This window comes from Acyrthosiphon pisum, chromosome A1 (genome assembly GCF_005508785.2).
Source record: "Acyrthosiphon pisum isolate AL4f chromosome A1, pea_aphid_22Mar2018_4r6ur, whole genome shotgun sequence".
Lineage (NCBI taxonomy): Eukaryota > Metazoa > Arthropoda > Insecta > Hemiptera > Aphididae > Acyrthosiphon > Acyrthosiphon pisum.
In genome coordinates this window covers 165,931,978-165,952,035 of record NC_042494.1, presented here as the reverse complement: position 1 = coordinate 165,952,035, position 20,058 = coordinate 165,931,978, and the positions used below count along the sequence as shown (strand labels likewise).

The 20,058-nt window shown below is 34.9% G+C and overlaps 1 protein-coding gene across 6 annotated transcripts in view; it reads right to left on the bottom strand.

Annotated features, from left to right (window-relative positions):
- Window positions 1-20,058, bottom strand: part of LOC100169268 (protein furry) — a 134,435-nt gene that overhangs the window by 2,206 nt on the left and 112,171 nt on the right. For 3 of the 6 annotated variants that reach the window (XM_029488790.1, XM_029488789.1, XM_029488787.1), the window contains 16 exons: window positions 19,442-19,540; window positions 18,366-19,244; window positions 16,209-16,376; window positions 15,423-15,563; window positions 14,769-14,937; window positions 14,133-14,320; window positions 13,975-14,049; window positions 13,793-13,816; window positions 11,512-11,700; window positions 9,823-10,145; window positions 9,558-9,741; window positions 8,225-8,515; window positions 7,139-7,408; window positions 6,883-7,046; window positions 4,373-4,488; window positions 3,929-4,263 (listed from right to left, as the gene is read on the bottom strand). In XM_029488790.1, the coding sequence (XP_029344650.1) occupies window positions 4,118-4,263; window positions 4,373-4,488; window positions 6,883-7,046; window positions 7,139-7,408; window positions 8,225-8,515; window positions 9,558-9,741; window positions 9,823-10,145; window positions 11,512-11,700; window positions 13,793-13,816; window positions 13,975-14,049; window positions 14,133-14,320; window positions 14,769-14,937; window positions 15,423-15,563; window positions 16,209-16,376; window positions 18,366-19,244; window positions 19,442-19,540 (3,426 nt within the window). In that variant the 3' untranslated portion in view covers window positions 3,929-4,117. Of the gene's footprint in view, window positions 1-3,928; window positions 4,264-4,372; window positions 4,489-6,882; window positions 7,047-7,138; window positions 7,409-8,224; window positions 8,516-9,557; window positions 9,742-9,822; window positions 10,146-11,511; window positions 11,701-13,792; window positions 13,817-13,974; window positions 14,050-14,132; window positions 14,321-14,768; window positions 14,938-15,422; window positions 15,564-16,208; window positions 16,377-18,365; window positions 19,245-19,441; window positions 19,541-20,058 lie in introns of those variants that run through there. The other 3 variants (XM_029488788.1, XM_029488792.1, XM_029488791.1) reach the window with 3 other exon arrangements.

Below are 20,058 nucleotides of genomic sequence, written 5' to 3'. Positions count from 1 at the left end.
AAAAAACGTTTTCAGTTGTTTTGCTAGCATCAGTGGATGCAAATTACAATTTTATAGCAGTAGATGTGGGTGCTTACGGTAAAAACAGCGATGGTGGTATATTGGCACATTCTAATTTAGGAAAATCATTAGAAAATGGTTCATTAAATATTCCTAATGATGAAATTCTACCAAATACCAATATTTCTGCACCGTATGTTATACTAGGCGATGAAGCGTTTCCACTGAAAACGTACTTAATGAGACCGTATCCTGGGAAGCAACTTGACGACTTTTCCAAACGAATTTATAACTATCGTGTTTGTAGAACGCGGAGAGTAGTCGAAAATTGTTTCGGAATTCTAGCACAAAAATTTCGTATTTATAGCAGAAGGATACAGTCTAAACCAGAAAATGTGGACTATATTATTTTAGCCACTTGTGTTCTTCACAACTATATAAAAAAATACAGCAATTGTGCCAATGAAGTTTTTCAAAATATAAATGAACCAGTTTCAAATATTACTCTAAATGTCCATTTAACTTCTAATAACCATCTGACAAATGTTGAAAAAATTAATTTATATAAAAAAAACAAAAGAAACAGGATCTATTTATTATTATCCAATTATCAACTTTCTATAAAGAAGAAGTGGCAAAAAATAGAAAGTATATGTCTTACTTGATTGAAATTATATTGTATTTAGCCAATCAATGTATTCCATACAAGGGGCATGATGAAAAATGTGATTCTTTAAATCAAGGTAAAATTATATAAAAAATAATGATTTGTTCTGTGTTATTCATAATAATTAACTATGTATATTGTCTTAGGTAACTTTTAAGAATTATGCAATATTATATTTTAAAAATTTATACCAGATTTTAAAAATTTTTATAACAAAAAATCAGTCAAACTAGTTGGAAAGCACAGGAAGAAATTATAGAAATCAGTGCAGATCTTGTAAGAGAGACAATTATTGACAATATTGTTAAGACTGGACATTTTGCTTTAATGGTGGATGAAGCCAGGTACCTACAATCATTTTTAATTTACTCATTTAAACAATCAGTAGGTATCATAATAAATATTTTAGCTCCGTATTTTTAATTATTTGTGTGTTAATTGGTTATTTTTTATTTTTTGATTTAACAGAAGCCATAAACAAGAGCAGTTATCTGTGTGTATTCGGTATGCAGTCGGTCTTGAATCTCATGAAAGATTTTTACAGTTTGTGGATGTTTCCAGTGGACAAGACGCCAATAGTATTGTTGCTGCTATTTATCAATGTTTTGAAAAATTGAATATTAGTATGAACTCATTACATATTAGGGTGGTCCTAGTCTATAAGGTATGCATTTTTAATTTTGTCTTTTCTTAAATTATACTTTTTAATATTATTCGAATACACTTAAAAACGATGTACAAGAAATTTCAAGTTAATTTAACGTAGTTAACCCGTGCCACAAAAGAGTTGAAGTTGCCTATTAACTTTTTTTAAAGAAAATAGCACATTTTTCTTAGATTTTAAGCATAGTCTATTAAATAATCATTTTATTAAAAAAATGATGAAATATAATTTGTTTAGAAAAGTATTTTACACAATTTATAATCTTGAACATTTTTTTATAAACATAATATTTATCTAGAAAATTATTTTTTTTATATAATAATTGCACAAATCTTGCAATATAAAAAAAAATATTAGTCAACAAGTATATAGGTATTAACATTAGACTATTAGTGGAATATTTGTTGACTTAAAATAACGTTAAATATACCAGGACACCGATAACGAGACAATATTCGTATGATTATAATTCCAATGGCATTTGCTAATCAAAGTTTGAACATTGAACAGACCTATAAGTAATATTGTAATATTAATTTTACCACTTCGAAACTAGCAGCTGCATTTGATAAATGCAAGCTTAGCTACAGAGATGCAGTTCACATTTTAATTTCAGCAGCAGAAGCATTAGGTGAGGACGTTCATAAATTAATTATAAATATAACATCAATTCGAAATACACATTTACGTTTTCGAAAAGAGCGCTTAGAGAATATACATAAAGAATATAAACTGTCAACCGATGATGCAGTTATTCTTCACTGGGATGGAAAGCTATTACCTGCATTAACGGGGAAAAAAATTTAATAGACTTCCCATCGTAGTTTCTTGTAATAGTTGTGAGCAATTACTTGGAGTCCCAGCTATTGATACTGGGACAGGGATTGACTAGGCAGATGCAATTTTTCATATGCTTAATGATTGGTGTATCACAGAAAATGTTCAAGCTTTTTGTTGTGATACTACGGCATCAAACACTCGTCTGGCCGAATTAAAGGTGCATGTGCACTATTAGAAAATTACTTAGAGCGTAATATTTTATATTTACCATGTCGTCACCATATCAGCTATGAGTTAGTTTTATAAAGTGTTTTTGATACAAAATTATGTACGCAATCTGGTCCAGATGTACCAATATTTAAAAGGTTTCAACAATATTGGGGAAACCTAAATACTGAAAAATTTGAACCTGGAATGATTTTATACAAAAAAATGTGAGTGATGTGAGTTCTGATGTAACTAATTTTGTAGTTGATTATTTACAAATCAAACAACCAATGGAAGATAATAGAGAGTTGTTAGAATTGACGATTATTTTTCTTGGGGGAGTGCCCCCTCGAGAAATTTCTTTAAGAGCACCCGGAGCCATCCATCATACCAAGTGAATGGCAAAAGCTATATACTGTTTGAAAATATTTTTATTCCGAAGTCAATTTCGCTTAACACGGAAAGAAGAAAAAATCTATTACCAGCGTATGTGTCTTTATTATTCGACTGTACATAAGAGCTTGGTTTGTTGCACCTATGCAACTTTTTTTTTAAATATTACTTTTATGAAAAGATATATATGACTGAAAATACATAAAATGTTATTTTAAACAAATTATGTTCTTATACTTTTTTTGATATAGTAATTATTTCTTGCGGTATGCTTGAAAAACCTAGAAAACTATGTTGTTTTCTAAAAAATAGGGGTATGCAACTTCAACCCTTTTGTGGCACAGGTTAATATTGACCAATTCTCCTTAAACTTTTTATTCATCGTTTGTATAAGTATTAAAACCAATCTAGGTTGTATAATTAACACATTTTCAAAGTTCAGTTTTAAGGACCACCCTAATAGGTACCGTAAAGATTATCACGATTATTCCCTATTATATAGTGTCACCAAGATTTTTGGGCGACCCTTTTAAAAAGTGTATGTATTGGCAACCCTAAACATTTTTTGGCGACCCCCCCAGTTTGAGAATCGCCCAACCCACCTTCAGATTCTCTGCACAAAATGTAAATTTAAGACAAACCTTTAAAATTATAAATCGAGTCACAGTCTCTTTTGCAAGTAATAATATTTCTGATTTCATAAATGTTAGTATTTTGTATAATAATTAAGATTGGGAAAATATACAAGCCGTAAACCATGTAACTAACACACTTTTATAAAAGAATATGACACACTATTTTTGAATATTAATCGTTTTTTCTTTTTTATATTTTATTAGTCGACGTCGCCTGTGCATCGGCTCCTCGACCTAGTGATGTCAATGTGAATGTAAATTCACTAAGTCCTCGATTATTTAACTTCCCGATTCAAAAGCCTTATGTCTGACACAATCATAATGTATAAGTATAGAGCATTTCGTTTATATTTTTTTGATGAACGAAATATAATATATAGTTTAGTACTGTTATAATTTCAAGACGTATAACCGCGACAGTAGGTCATTTGCACAAATTTTTTTCCCCGCACACAACAGTCCATTTTATGTGCACTTTGCTTATAATACATATTTTTTATTTAGACAAACCAGATGATAATAATATAATAACTAATAGTGTTGTAATATAGTGGGTAGGTATAATAATTGATAATAGTATATTATAACATTATATAATATACTGATGATAAAAAAATGTTAATATTTTGTCCTGTATATAGACTTAATAATAATATAAAATAATGATGAAAATTTGGTGCTTTACGACTTTGCAAGTATAATATAATATAATCTTACGATGACCGCCGTAATATAAAAACAGATGTAAAAAAAAATTGCTCATGCTATCAGTTAGTTTTGTGGGTAGTTGGTCGACGTCTTCTGCTGCCCTTTTACTCGAGATTCGATGCAGTTCAACGCTTCCAGCATCGGAAACAGTTCGGTCATCAGCCCGTTCGTGACGCTTACTAGATCTTCTTCGGTCACGATGAATCCGTCTGTAAGAAAAAAACAAAAAAATCACTGAAGACGTCTGCACAACAGGTGTCTCGCGGGACGATCGAGTTTCTCGTATCGATTTTTCCATGCTTTAAATTGTATAAGTACCCGAATGTTTCTCGATCAACAAGTGACAATACACGCTCAATATGCTGGTAATGTCGTCGTCGTCGTCGTCGTTGTCATCCGTTCCGGTCGATATCAGTTCATCCAGCCAACGACTCCTAAACCGCACAAAATATTAGATTTAAATACGTATATAATATTGTAGCACAGTCATATCGTAATTAAAATGTAAATAGTATTGTCGGGGGCGGAGGGTTGGTGTTAAAATGGCCGCATAATCCAAATATATATATATATATATAAGATGTTTAAACAGCCCCCGCCACCCCCGAGTTGTATTTAAATATTAAATTCAAACAACCCCAACCCCACCCTTCAAAAATACTGAGTTGGACGCTCCTGGGTTGTTCCAATTGTATTAATTGATAGATATAACTATACGGTTACAACGGGCAAATATATTATTATAGTCTCTCTAAAATAACTGCAGGAAGATGAAACAACAAAAGTATACATACTGACAGAGATAATAAAGATAAACAAAAGGTTAAGGTCTCCAATTTGATTGTTATGTACTAATATTATTGTTGATGGTCACGTTATATTATTTTGTTTAACACTAATTGTTATTAATTTGTATTATGCGCTCGAGCAATTTGTTAGAGAATCTCTAAAGTCTATTAAATAATCTAAACTTAAAATAATAATTTACGTGAATTAAATTTAAACGTATCTCAACGTATTATTTTCAATTATATATTCAAGATACTATATAGTAGAATAATAATTTATAATTATACAATCTCTGGTGAAAAATGATTTTACTAATTGTGAGTGTGACTTTATGCGAACTATTTTAAACATTATACGTCGTACATTGACTTCCAATTAAAATCAAAAATACATACATATTATTAATATTGCGAATTGCAATGCAACTAAACCGTGATAAACAAACCAAGAACTATGTGTATTTAATTTGATCAAATGTGCTTGGAATTTACCATTGAGGTAGCACCAATTAAATTGCCAATTTAAACAGAGTAAAAGTTACCAGTACATTTTTATGTATTATTATACTATTTAAGATTTAATATTACAGATTTCGTACGCATAAAGGATTAAAATCTGTATAAAAAATAAGCATCGATAATCGCTTAGGTATCCAATTATAACAGCGGATTGGAGAAAAACATTATTGTACTCCCAACACATCAAACAATCAAAAGAAAATATATGTCATGGAGAGCTGTCTCAACTAGTGCAATATTGCGTAATATTAAGTCTGAATCGTATTTACGATAACTAAGATACATTTAACATATTTTTAACGCAATGATACTTTTGATATAAGAATAATGAACTCCAAACGTAACTTTGAAGAGGCGTGCAGACTTTTGCTGGATTAATTATTAATATCTTGTGGAAATGTACCATTATGAAACCTGATATTTTCCCAAAATAAAGACCCATATTCAGTGATTTATATATTGCCGACACGTTTGATAAATATAATATAATATGTCCCTGCAGACCTAACAGGTATACACCTTTCGGGTACCAATTAATTTAGTAATTTGAAAACCTAATCATGTTTGTTTAAAAAAAAAAAAACATTTCATGTTTCTTTATAGTTGTATTCTACAGTGTTCCAACTCAATACCGTTTGATCGTCAAAATAGATAACCGATAGCACAAGGTCATCCATTTAACGTAAGACACTCATTATTTCCAAAGACATTATTCTTAAAATTTTTTGAAAATATTTCTTCTACATAGTTGTAAGTGGTTCCAAAATAACATTTTTGGTAAAAAAATATATTGTTTTCAATTTTTGTATCGTTAAAATTATTTGAAGTGATTCACTCTTTTGAATGGCAACATACAATTTTAATGTCATATTCCAAAGCAGAATATTGTTCGAAGTATTTTAATCAACAAAAATCAAAAATCAAATGTGTAGTTTATAACTTATAAGTATTTTAAGTTTAGATGAGCGGAGTGGAGTGGTACATGGCTTATATATTACCTATACTAAGCTACAAGTGTTATACCTATAAGTTATAGCTAATAGACTACTCGTCAAAAATTCGAGTACTCCAGAAATATTCTGCTTTGGATAAAGGAATTAAAAATGTTGTCATGAAAAATGTCAAAAATAAAAACGATAAAAAATATATTTTTCTGGAAAAATGTTGTTTTTAACCACTTAAAATTAAATTGCAGAAATATTGGAAAAAGTGTTAATATAGTTTGTCGATTGGTGAGTGTCCCGCGTCGAACGGATCAGTCGATAAACGTTAAAATTGATATTGTTCTGAAAAAATATACCCTACCAAATACGATTGTTATAGGTACTATAATATAGTATATATTATATACGATATAAAGTTGATATAATCATTGATTATAAATGGTATTTAATATGGTACAATATATAATATTAATATGTGTTCTGTGCACCGTGCGAGTACAAATTATCAATGTCAAGTCGACGGTAAATTATGATAGATATTATATAATATATTATTTGGTCGCCGCGACAGACGTACTTGTTTTGTTTGGCATACGTCAGAGCGTTCGGCCAGTCCGACTCTTGTAGTATTTGGACCAAGCTCTCTTCGGGCGTGGGCGCCAGCGGATGTGTGCCGCTCTCCTCTTTGGCGCGCAACAGCGCTCTCCTCACGGTGCTCACCTCGGCCGACAGGTTTTGCAGCTGCGAAAAGGCGAGTGAAAATACCACGGGAAAATCGTCAGACCACACGCCACACGCGGTCGTACGGAGTGTAATGTTAAAAAAAAACTCACTCTGTTTTCGGCGGCCGAGGCGGAAAGCGCGATGTACATTTTCGCGGCGGCCTCCAAGAGCAGCAGCAGCTGCAGGTGCAGTTTGTAAAGAGCTCTGCCCAAGTCCAAAACGGACTCTTCGTTCGAGTAACAGCCACCAGCACCAGCACCGCCACTTCCACCTCCACCTCCTCCACCGCCACCGCCGCCTCCACTGCTCGTGCTCGATCCTTCCGGCATGCGTTCGCCTAGTTTGCACACTTTGAGCGTGGCCCGTACGGAAAACAGACACTGCGGCACACGGATAAGCGATAAATCGACATTGTAATAATAATAATATTTTAATATTGTATAAGCCGTTCGCTTATCACCATCGTTCCAAATCGAGTGGTGCCGAGTTCAGTTAAAGGAGGGATGATATTATACATAATATATTCGATTCTGATTTTTGGCTAATACGTAATACCAAATCTATGATAATATTATGATTTATACAAATATATAGGTATATAGGTATTATATGGAAAACGAATAGCAGTATAATATAGCCTTGTATAATAGTCTTTTCAGCATAAAAGGTCTTTAATGTATAAGTTACTTGCCATCAACCGTTTTTTTACCCACCCTGCAACTCCACTACCCACAAACAATTTTAGTAGGTTCGAACGCTGTGCACCGCTTCTTAAGTTCACCAGCCAGTGGCGCGTAATTGAGAATGTTTTAGGTATATATGTTAATCAAAATTAATATTTTGGGTAAATAATACATAGGTAAACAAATTAAAAAAGAAAGTTTTTTAGACGAATTTGTTATAATTTTTTTCATTTTACAGTATTATGTCCTAGGCCTCTTGGCAAGTTGATCAATGACCACTTCGATTAAAAATTATCATCATGAATGGCCAACATTGCCAGACCCCATAATTAAGTCTTTTCTTTTTCATTTCGTAATAATTTATAAATTCGCATTTGAACTATTTGTAGGTACAAGACACTATTATAAAAATATACAGTTTATGGGGGGGCGGGAGCCTGGAACACCTAACCTATTGCAAAGTCATGTTCAATTTTTTTTGTATATCTTTACGCATAGAAACTTGTATAATACCTCGGAGGTCTGATCTTTGCGATCCAGCAACGTGTCGATGTGCTCCCGTATCTGGAGCATCGGGAACCGCAACGCGCCATCCATCTTCAGCGCGGTCGGCGAGAACCACACGAGCGGTGGGTCGGCGTGCGTGGTCAACACTATGATGGCCGAGTTGAGGTGGGTGAGCACCTGCCGGCAGTTGACGTGGCTCTGGGCGCAACAGCCCGTCGTCGCGGGATCCTCTTCCACGTACTCGTTTAGCGTCACGCAAGCCTCGCGGGTCAGCAGAACGCATTTCCTAATGATGTCCTGTAACACACACACACGAGATTGAACACCTATACTCAAAGGACATTGTGTACAACGTTTAACGTATAATAACAGGTTGTTCGAAAGCACGAATTACTATACAATAAGCTTATGAAAATCGAGTGCTTTTGAAATTTATGCTTAAATCTAAATGAACAAAATAAACTTTAAAACTAGAACTGAATAATTAAGAATTTATGAACAGCGTATTGGCGTATAAAAATATTATCAACTGTTCCAGTTTTGGTTGCTCTACGTGAAATGTCTAACTACCGGGTAAACGCATTTTATTTTATTTTTGTATTCATAAATACAGGACAAGCTTAACAACCACTAATGAGGTTAAAATATATTACAATGAACAGGTCGATGCGTATACACAATAATATATACAAATTAACAGATATCTATACAAGTCACAGTGAAAAGTGAGACCATGGTTAGCGGTGCTGCACTTCATAAGATAGCATTGGGAGAATTGTCGAAATAGTTTGGCTTAGAAATTTGGGCATGGAACGCACCACGGATCATAATAATAAGTGGGCGGGTAAAGTGGAAGGTACATTGAAAGCAACGATGGTAGAAAGGAGAGTAGATCGGGAGGTTGGATAGAAATTCAACATCTGTCGCATGTCCGCGATGAGTAAGACACAAGCGATCAGGGAAATATCGAGCAGGGGTGGTGTCGTGGTGTGGATTACAAGCACGAATATCGAGTCTAGACGCAATAGCACGTAAGAATCGTCTTTGGACTCTTTAAACCATATTATTGCGTGCCTATATTATTATTTATCGATTTTAAATAGACATTTCGCACAGATTATACGTTTTATACGTCTCACATATAGTGACGCCTATGCTATACCTGTTCACTTTCTGAAATAATCGAATAAAATATTTCACTACCTTTGCGTACACCAATAATACATTATACTCGTGACATTTGCAGGGTGCCCCGCGTGTTCTATACAATAGCTTTATATAGGTACCTCATTATATATAAATAATACCGAACAAAATTGAATTTCGTCGGGAATCTCACCTTGACCACCCTGTGCAGTATGTGGAACATGTGTAATGCATCGGTCGGCTTCTCGTCCAGCAGTGACCTCACCGTGGACCTCCAACACTCTTCGGTGTCGTCGCGCTGGAACGACATGAGCGCGTTCAAGTTAGGCGATGCGTTGCACGGCGTCAAGTCACCCAGATCGCCGATACTCGAACCACTTGAAAACGCATATAAAATGAAATCAATAAACCGTCTGCTGTCGGGCAAAGGCCCGTGCTCGGGACTCGGGAGGACTCACGACGTGTCGGAACGCGTTATCGAATCGGTGCGGTCTCGGTGGCTGTCGCAGGACGCGTTGTCCGGGCCGAGCTGCGCGTTGCAGGCCGCTATCTCGTCCAGTGGCGAGACGGAACCCAACTCGTCGTCCGACGATTCGTCGTTGCCCTTTTTCGCGTTCAGCATCGGAGTCTGCTCGCTGACGCTCTCTTCCACTTGACAGACGCCGTCCGCGCCAGTCAGGTAGACGGCCGCGACACCGCCTCGGGCGTCGGCGGTCGTCAGGTCGTTGCCGCCCAACGGCAGTCTCCTGACGCCCCAGTTGAAATTGTCCGTACTCTCACCCTGCAGAGAACACCCGATGACGATTAATAATTATTACATATGACTTTGCGGATTATACTCAGGTTGCACAAAACATTTAAAGAATCAATAGTGAGTTAATATGGTCCCTATTGTCTCTTAAATAAGATTTAGTGGCCCACGATTGGTCCATTAAATTTAATAAATTGTTTATGGAACCCAGCATAAGGCTCGTAAAACGACGAGTCGCGCGCGGGCATAGGTAGGTACATCGCGTGATGTACCTTCCACCACGAACTGCGAAGTGATCTATTTAACGTAAGACACTCGCATTGTTTCGGAAAGCATTAACATTTTTGAAAAAGATAAATTTTACAAAATTTTTGGAAGTTACAAAACAACGTTATTAAGTATTTTTTACTATTTTTATCGTTTTTTTTTTTAAGATGTTTACTCTTTTCAACGACAACATACATTTTTAACTTGGTGCTCCTAAGCAGAATATTATTCGGAGTATTTAGATCTATAGAAATGAAATTTCGGATAAATTAGTTATATATGTCTTTAAGTTTTGATGAGCGGAGTAGTAGACCAACATTTTGCGGCGTCCCACTCTATTCATCTAAACTTTAAATAATCGTATCTCATTAACTACTCGTCCAAAAATTCGATTTATATATATCGAAGTACCCCAAAAAATATTCTGCGTTGGAATAAAGAATTGAAAATACACGTTGTCAATCAAAATTCTAAAAAATTCTAATGATACAATAGGTATAGTAAAAAAATATTTTCTTTTTACAATTTATTAACACTCTATTAACGCGCTATATTTATACATATTTTTTGAAACCAAAAATTCAAATTTTAAAATTGTATTCAAATTTTTTTGGAAAATTTCGAAACATCCAATTTTGATTAAAATCTGATTATAAGAACAATTTTAATGGTAAAAACATTTATCTAAGTCAAGTAGTTTATTTTTTAGAATTTTTCAATATACATTTTTTTGGGGTAAATTAATAAAGTGATAACTTTATCAAAAAATTTTTTTTCGGGAATTTCCTGATATGATTAGGTATATTTCATAAATTATTTACTATCCATATAATTTTCACAATTTATGTCATACGTTTAACTAACATCTTTCTGTTATACCCTTAATATACACGACGTATCGCGAGGGAGTAACTATTTATATGCTATAAATTATAATATATTATATGGTCCTGTATAGTGTATATACATACGTATCGCGAGGGAGTACTTACCTATAATATATTATTTGGCCATAAACCAAACCTAATTAAAATAATACCGTCATCCATCACCCGAATAATTTTCCTACACGCGTAGTTCTTAGTTACCTATTATAATATTATAATTATTTATAATGGATGGCGTTTACCTCGACGCTTTCGCTTTCGTATTCGAGGAAATCGAAGTCTTTGAAGACCGTCCCGAAGTGATCGGCGTTGTCTTCTCGTTCCTTCCGGGAATCGCTGGGTATGGACACGTCCGGAGCCGACACTTCCTCGGTGCTGCTAGCCCTACTGGAATGGCGTTCGAGCAGCTCGGAGCTCTGGCTAAATATCACCTGAATAAGGTAAAAAGACGAAAATCAATAACAGTATAGGTAAGTAAAATGATGTACCTGCTGTACTGCAATTTATTCCGTATTTTTCATCGCGCGGACGATTTTCCGGCGCAGACAATGTGCGCACGACGATCGGTATGATTTCAGGGATGGGTTCTCGAACTTTCGAATTCCAAAACACTCCGAAATTTGAACAGTTCGATGTTCGTTAGAAATTAATACTCGAAATCGAATACCTATTTTTAACTTAAACAGTTCGAGTAAAATCAAGTTCGATACTATTATAAATATGCAGTCTATATTGTTTTATAAAGTATGAAGAGGCGCAAGTATCTTAGAATACTTTATTTATTTCCCGCATAACCTCTAACTAATTTTCACGATGTTCGTGTCGTTATATCTCATTGTCAAAATGTTCAAAAAGTTCGGGTAAAAAATGGACTCGAGCACGTGAAAATTAAAGTTCGACCCATCCCTTGACTATATTATTATCACGATACGTGACTGTTTGTTTACCACATCATGACAACAACACAAACAACAACAACATTTATTTGACCATATTGTATATAAAACTCCAAAGCGAGCGATCAACGCTGGTGATAAATAAGGCATAATATATGTATAACAATGGTATATACTCTATAATATATTTATAAAATATATATATAGCTGTGCTGAACCCTTTGCGGTAAAAAAGCCTCAGACTTGTAAAGAATACCCACGATGTACTACACACAGTTCAATAAGTGTTGTCTCCAGTGTCGGCCTGGCACATTTAAGACCCATGGATCAGTTTTTTTAAGGGCTCTCATAATAAACGGCCTTGGGCCCTGTAAAGAAAATTGCGCACGTTAAATGTTTCGATAAATACTTTGCAAAGTCTCTACTCCATATGTAGGCCATGCAGGGACACGCCAAACACATAAAAAATACAAATAAAAATACAAAAAAAAAAAACGTCGGGGCCCGGGTCAGGTCGACACTGGTTGCGTCTGTAACTATAGTGTACTTACTTATAGAATATGAATTTTGATTACTATTTACTAATATTCAAAATATAGTACGGTTTTATAATCATTTAAATGTTCCGAAAAATAATCAATTGTATGTGATGATTTTTGCAATGCGATTATTATGCTTCATTGAAATATATATTCTGAATACATACCTATTATAATATGTACCTAGCTACTAAGCCACTTGAACAACAATTCTATACAAATAATCGTACTCACTACTCATATAGGTGAGATATATATATTTAAATACATTTATTTTGAGCACTTTACAAGCCTGAAAAGCCCCCAACAATAAGTAGGTATACGTTAAATTCAATGTCCAATCAAATTAGTTCTTTAATAATAATATCTTAAAACGCAAAAAATATGACACATACACACCAGTCACACCCTCCTTACACGGTGGTATATGTTATAATGTATTGTAACCGAAAACCAATTTATATCTTTTGTAATTATGCTTGGGTATACCAATTGTTGTTGAAACTATTTATTATTTGAATTATTTCAACGTTTATGCTGTACTATTAATAAATAAATAAATACTGTCTTCATTTTTCCACACCAATAAAAAATTAAAATATAAGAAAATTGTGAACTATACAATTTAAAATTTTGCTGTAGAAAGTGATGGATAAAATCAATACGATCTGATTATTACTTTTTTTAACGCATGTAGCTAATTTTTTCAAAAAAATATTCGTATCGTTTTTGGGAGTAACTTAATTTGTTCGAAAACTTTGGGATGCACTAAACTTATATGGATGATGCTCGTCAAAAACAAAATATCGAATCAAAGACACGATTATACATAGGTAGCGAGCTATAAAACAAAGTTGCGGTGTTGGTTTTCGTATAAAATAATCTTATGCCACATTAGACCATCCAACATATTATTATTATTATTATTATTGTTAGTATTAACTAAATCAAACGCACTACATTAAATCGTATTAGTGAGATGCTCGTGTGTATTACGTGAAACGCATAACATAATACGCATTACATAATATAATACTATTATAGCTAGAATTGTGTCTACCCAGCGCAATAAACGTCGTTTACCGTACCTTGTTCAGTGCGTTTAAATCGTCCTATAGGTATTTCACACAACAATAATAACAAAACGATTAATGGACGGGTTATGATATTTAAATTATTATGAAGTACTTATTTTCGTTTACATTATTCGACCCGTCATCGGGTCGTAAACATAATATGCCATAATACATACGATCATATAAATACGTACCGAAGGGCTCTTCGGCAACCCGACTCGTTGTCCGCAGCTCATCAGCAGACTGACCAATAGCTCTCGCACTCGGCTCTGCAAGTGACGATATGAAAAGTTAGTACAGAACGTATATATATACGCGAGTTTAGGCGCGCGCAGGTCATCATGTTTTATACCTGACATAACCACGGTCTCTTCCATCCGGGAACCGCGGAGTCGGACGGCGATAACGAAGTGGACCGTCTCTGCTGCAGTAATACGCTGTTGGAGTTGACCGATTCCAAGTCCGGCGCAGCGCCTCCTGCCACCTTGCGGCCAATTAGAGGGGTCTGGGACATGTCAAACGTGAAATCCATGGTCCTCCCTATAAATTACAATAGGTACGGGCACGACGAAACCGTGGTATTATTACGACGATCAAAAGTCGTTATCGGGGCCGACCAGGCGACGACGACTACCTATATATATACGCTCTCAAAACATATTAGATAGGTAGGCGCAGTTATGCACTAAAAATTTACAGTCTGCTGAATGCTGACGTTTATATAAATCTTGTAAAAATATTTTGTGATTCTCGTTGAGTTGAAAATAACTTCTAAAAATGGAAAAATTCCAAAATATGCAAAATAAAAAGTTGTACACTGCAGAATCGCAAGATTATGAAACAAATTTTAGTATAAACTATATCTAATATAATTTTTACCAACCAATAAGAATATGAAAATGCGAACAAGTGTCGGCCCCAAATAGTTATTATCACGTTTGGCAATAATATGATCACATCATATTATACAGATGTAGAGTGGCGTTACCTGGCAATTCTTTTTTCATGAATACGTCGATGTCGGAAAATGAGTAATGCGAAGCAGTGGCGTGCGAGTCCCAATAAATGTAATGTGTGGAGGTTGGAGGAGCGACCAGCGAAGACGAACGGGTCACGACCAATTTCAATACTTTCAAAGCTTCTTTGTAGTTAACGCCCTGCAGTATATAAACAGACGCGGTATGAGCCGAGTATAATAAAAAAAAATACCTATATGGAATCCATGGATTATAGCCGAGATGTTCAAACTTTTTCAATCCCGCGGTTCCTTTGTGTATTGTGTGTTCACTATATTTTTACGGCTCCCAAGTTATTATGAAAAAATTGAAACAATATACGGATACATAATATTATATAATACATTATAGTCGATGTATGGGTCATGGTAACAAGCAGCGGCTTTAGTACTAGAAATAAAACTTCAAACAGTCGGGTAATGTTTTAGTGTTTCATTATTGTTTCCATAATCGCTACAATATTTATATTAATTATAGGTACGTGACCTACATTAATCTTGGTTTCCGGTGATTTGAGGCGGCTCCCTTTGACAACTCCCACGACACCCCCGGGAGCCGATACGCACAGTTTGAATACCTCTGCGGGGTTATAGGTAAGTTTTGTTTTCTATAGGTCATGTACGTACCTCGATATATTTGGCGATCACTCTTAGCAGATCGGCGTTAAAAGGTTGCGAAGTGGTCGATGATAAGTCTACGTAGTGAAGCATACAATGAATGATGTTCAATACCGGCAGTTGAATGACATACGGTCCTCTTTCTAATACCTATATTAAGACAAATAATAATTATAGTTTTGAAAATGTTACGAATCGATACATATGGAATCGTCGGGCCTGTTACAAATCGTGTCTTATGTAAACCTACGATTTTTATAATATAATTACGATTTATTTATCTTAAGCATAGATAATAATATATTGTTTTTGGGCTGGATACAAGTTTTTTCTAATATTCTAATTTTTAGCTAAAATAGCATTTTATAGGATCGATGGAAAAAAATGCAAAAGTCATCAACATCTTATCTTTAGTATTGTTAATACCCGAAAAACATATCTACAATGATAAAATTCCTTAACTTTCCTTAATTTTCCTTGCAGAAGAAAAATATCGAGTAGCATACTATGTATGTTCTGTTTTTTTTTATTTACGCCAATTGATTCACTAATAAATTTAATGAAGTCAGACAAAACGTAGTTTCTACCATTTGACCACAAATAGTACTCACTCACTCGTATATAGTTTAAATACTTACTCATTGTTCGTTCGACCGTCTAGACTCTAGATTATAAACCCTTTTAAGTACAAATAGTACGGAGCTGAAAATTGTATAACCATGAAACTACGCACAACCTTATAACGATAATGTACCTAAAAGTTAAAATAGTTTGCAGAAAATACATTTTACTCACTTCCACTAGAAATGCAAGCATGTTGTGACTCAAGTGAGAATACGCGTCGTACAAATATTTCACTACACATTTGGTCCACTGAAAACTTTCTTTACTGAATGTACGTCGACTATACAGTGTCATAACCGTGGCCAAGTTCTCCAATTTCATACTTTTATTCGTACACAGCTGGAAGTATAATATTAATAAAAAATAATTAGTTTGCGTGTAGGTTTGTCCAGGCCAATAGTTTATGACCAAACGATATTGTTCCGCTAAAATTGTAATATTTTAAACATAGAGAATTTAATTATTTTAGATTTTTCTTTTTCGACAGTAACGACCATTCAAATAATATAACAAAGAGTAAACGCGGGTTTCACGCACTGAAATAATATATATAAATACAGTACTTATTGTGAAGATTGTATATACAAGAGATAACTGTTAATCAATCGAGGGGAAACATTTGAGGGCACGTGAAAAATTTGAGGAAAATGTAATAATTTATTACGTTTTATTTTATTTTTTGGCACTCAATATTAGAAATATGTTTCACCCTTGGGCCGCCTTGGCATATTCAGTGATTATTTTATAAAAATTTCGTTTTGGATATTAAGTTCAATGAAAAACATTCGTTTTCAAGTTCAATCGTAGATATCTATATTGTATAATAATAATTTGGAGATCTACAGCTACAGGTTCCACAAGTTACAATTTACCATTATTTCGTGCCTTTGTGAAAGTAAATTGCAATTTATTATTATTATAAAAGTTTAAAATTTTTTTTTTTTAAATATTATAATTGGATTTTTTGTCTGAACGAACGCATCAGCATAATAATATATGCCAATATGCCATCAACATAATATATGATGGTTATTCAAGTGCAATGTGTTGTCATTTCTGTGATTCCTATTTTTAAAAGAAATTTATTTCTTATATGCAATATACGCGAGTATATATAATATTGTTTTGTTCTACCTCTAGCGCATTTCAGGTTCATCCCCGAGGGGGGCAGCGAGCCGTCAACCGTACGATATTCAATATTTTTTCATTATATAAGTAGACGTCTTATGTCTTGAGTCTTTTCAGCAAAAAAATATTTATCCTATTTATCCCCCCCCCCATCCCTTGCGGAATTGACATGAAGCCGCCTCCGGCGCACTTGTTGCACATTACAACACACTCGGTCGGACTTAAACCAAATTTAAATCAGGAAAGATGGTCCAAAGATCTTTCTCGTGTAAGACGATTTGATGTGTATTATCATATGCTAAATAAATTGCATATGGAATAATATTGGTTTTTGATTTTCGTATACAGCTCATTTCGTGCTGGAACATCATTTCAGACGGTCTTTATAAATGAAATTACAACAACAACGCGGGTGATACAAAATATATGTAATATATTGTTACAACCAGGGCTCAGGACTTATTTGCTTTTATTTATGGTTTGACATAAAATCTAGCAGAGTGCATTAAAAGCGTATGTCATATGTTACAAAACGTTCAGTTATGAAATTCGATAGCGCTTTTTTGTTGCTTATTTCAACGATTTGTTAAAAAAAAAAATGCTAATTTCCAGTTTTTCTGATTACTTTTGCTTTTTCGCATATCTCTGCTTAATTATGATTTATGATGAAACGTACCACAAACAAAAACCTAGACGCTTTAGTTAATTTCTGTTTTTTTTTTGTTTTTATTCACGGTAAAGCTAAAACTAAACATAATTTTTCTCCTTTGTATCATATTTCCTAGTAATAAACACCGGGACCCGTATTTGCTCACTTATCTACTAACCGGTAAAATTAATAATTTTTTTTCGGTTAATCTTAAACAGTTTTAAATTAATTTTTCAGAAAATTTATAAGAAGTATAATAAAGAAGTTTACTTAAATGTTTTGAAAAACTCAAAAAGGCTAAAAGTATTTGAATTTTTATAAGATACATTTTTTTTTTAAGTATAAAAATTAAATGATAATACAGAAAAAAAATTGTGTTAATAGTTTTTGTCGCGCTTATTGTTTGTTTTTTTTAAAATATTTTTATGTGCTCATTTAAGTAAGCTTACAATGAAGTATTTAAGTGCTTTTCTCAGTGCTTATTTTTATGACTATAAGTGCTATAAGTTAGCCCGAAACCTGCAAGTTATTACATTGTCATCGACACATACTTGAGCAATGTTTTCAGCGCTCATGATGCACAGCTCGTTGGCATCCTCGTAGTGCAATAGCATGTACGGCAGGAGCGCGACAACGTTCATGGGGAACGCCAAGCTCTCTGAAGGGTCGACCACAAGCAGGTCGAGCAGGGGCGTGAGCTGCGACAGGAGCGGCACCACGTGTTCGTACGTCACCGGGTTGGTGCACCCCTTGAGCAGGAGCGCGTGCACGCCCGGGAACGACGGCGTGCGCAGCTGGACGGCCAGCTTGTCCACCTTGTCCCGTGTGTCAGGCCGGTCGAGCGGCAGTCTCCTGAGCACCCGCGACAGCAGTCGACAAGCGAGCAGGAACTCGTGTTCGTAGTCGGACTCGAGCAGCGACACCGCCAGCCAGAACAGTTGGCCGAGCACCGTCAGCTTGTCGTCCTGCGTGGCTGAGTCACCGAGCAGCTTGAGGTTCTGTTGCGTGGCCGCGCAATTGCTGGACTTGCCGCAGCCGCTACCGGCTCCGCTGCCGCGGCCGTCGTCCTTGACGGCCACATCGGACGCGGCCCCGGCCGCATTGGACTGCGAATACGGCACGGCCCTCCGAGAATAATGGGACACGGAGTAACTGGTGCTCCGGAAGTGCGAGGCCTGGTTGAAACACGTGGGGGGCACACGGCGGTTGACCGGAGCCCTTTGCGCAACCGACCGCTGCAGTTTGCTTCCGCTGACACCACCGCCGACAGCACCACCACTGCCACCGCCTTCCACCATCGAGTTGGCGTCCTTGTTGTTCAGGTTCGGGGTGGACTTGAAAATGTCCCTGGTCATGTCCAGAGGCCGGAAGTCCGTCTCCAACGAGTCCACGGCCGCCTCCAAGGTCAACAGCAACTCGGTCACGTAACCCTATATCGACGACGAATAAAATAGTTATAATATATAATAATATTACGTGTGACGATAAGACATCGTATACAACCGGCCACGGTGTTTTTTTAATACTTAATAATAATTTACAAATAATTAAATGGTAAAAATAACACATACAATTCCACACACAATTAATAATATAAATACCAATATCAAGAGATTTGAAAACTGACCTGCATGTCTTCGCCCTGTTCAGCGACGGTTTCGATTAATCTCGATAGTATTTCCGATAGCATTCGGCTCGTGATTGGAATTCGTAAAGCTCTGAAAATCTGTCGGAAGAATAAAAAGAAAATGTTTTAATTTAACGTTTAAAATGAACAAATTGTTTTAGTAATTTTGGCTTCAAACGAAAGCTTTTTGTTTTGAAATGTTTACGAAATATTTATAACATCATTTTTCTATAGACGCGATATAAATTTTAAAATGTTATGGCTCTTTTTTGTGCTATTTATAGATATTTTCCATTTTCTACTTTTTCGATTTATAATAATAATTAATTTATTGATGGAAATTAATTCCACTTTGTGCGTTTTGATTAAATTTGGAATTCACATTATAATACATTAGGACATACAATGTTTGTTTGTTAGTTATACATATAGCGTACGGTATCTACCTTAATATACAGTATGTCCCAGAAGTCCCGTATCACCCTTAGTATCTCCGTGGAAAATCAATATATTTAAATGCAATTTTTTTCAGTAATACGTATGGAAATTCTGATTGAATAACATAATATTCGATTTTTTTTTCAAAAATTTTTTTTAGGAAAATAAATTTATTAAAT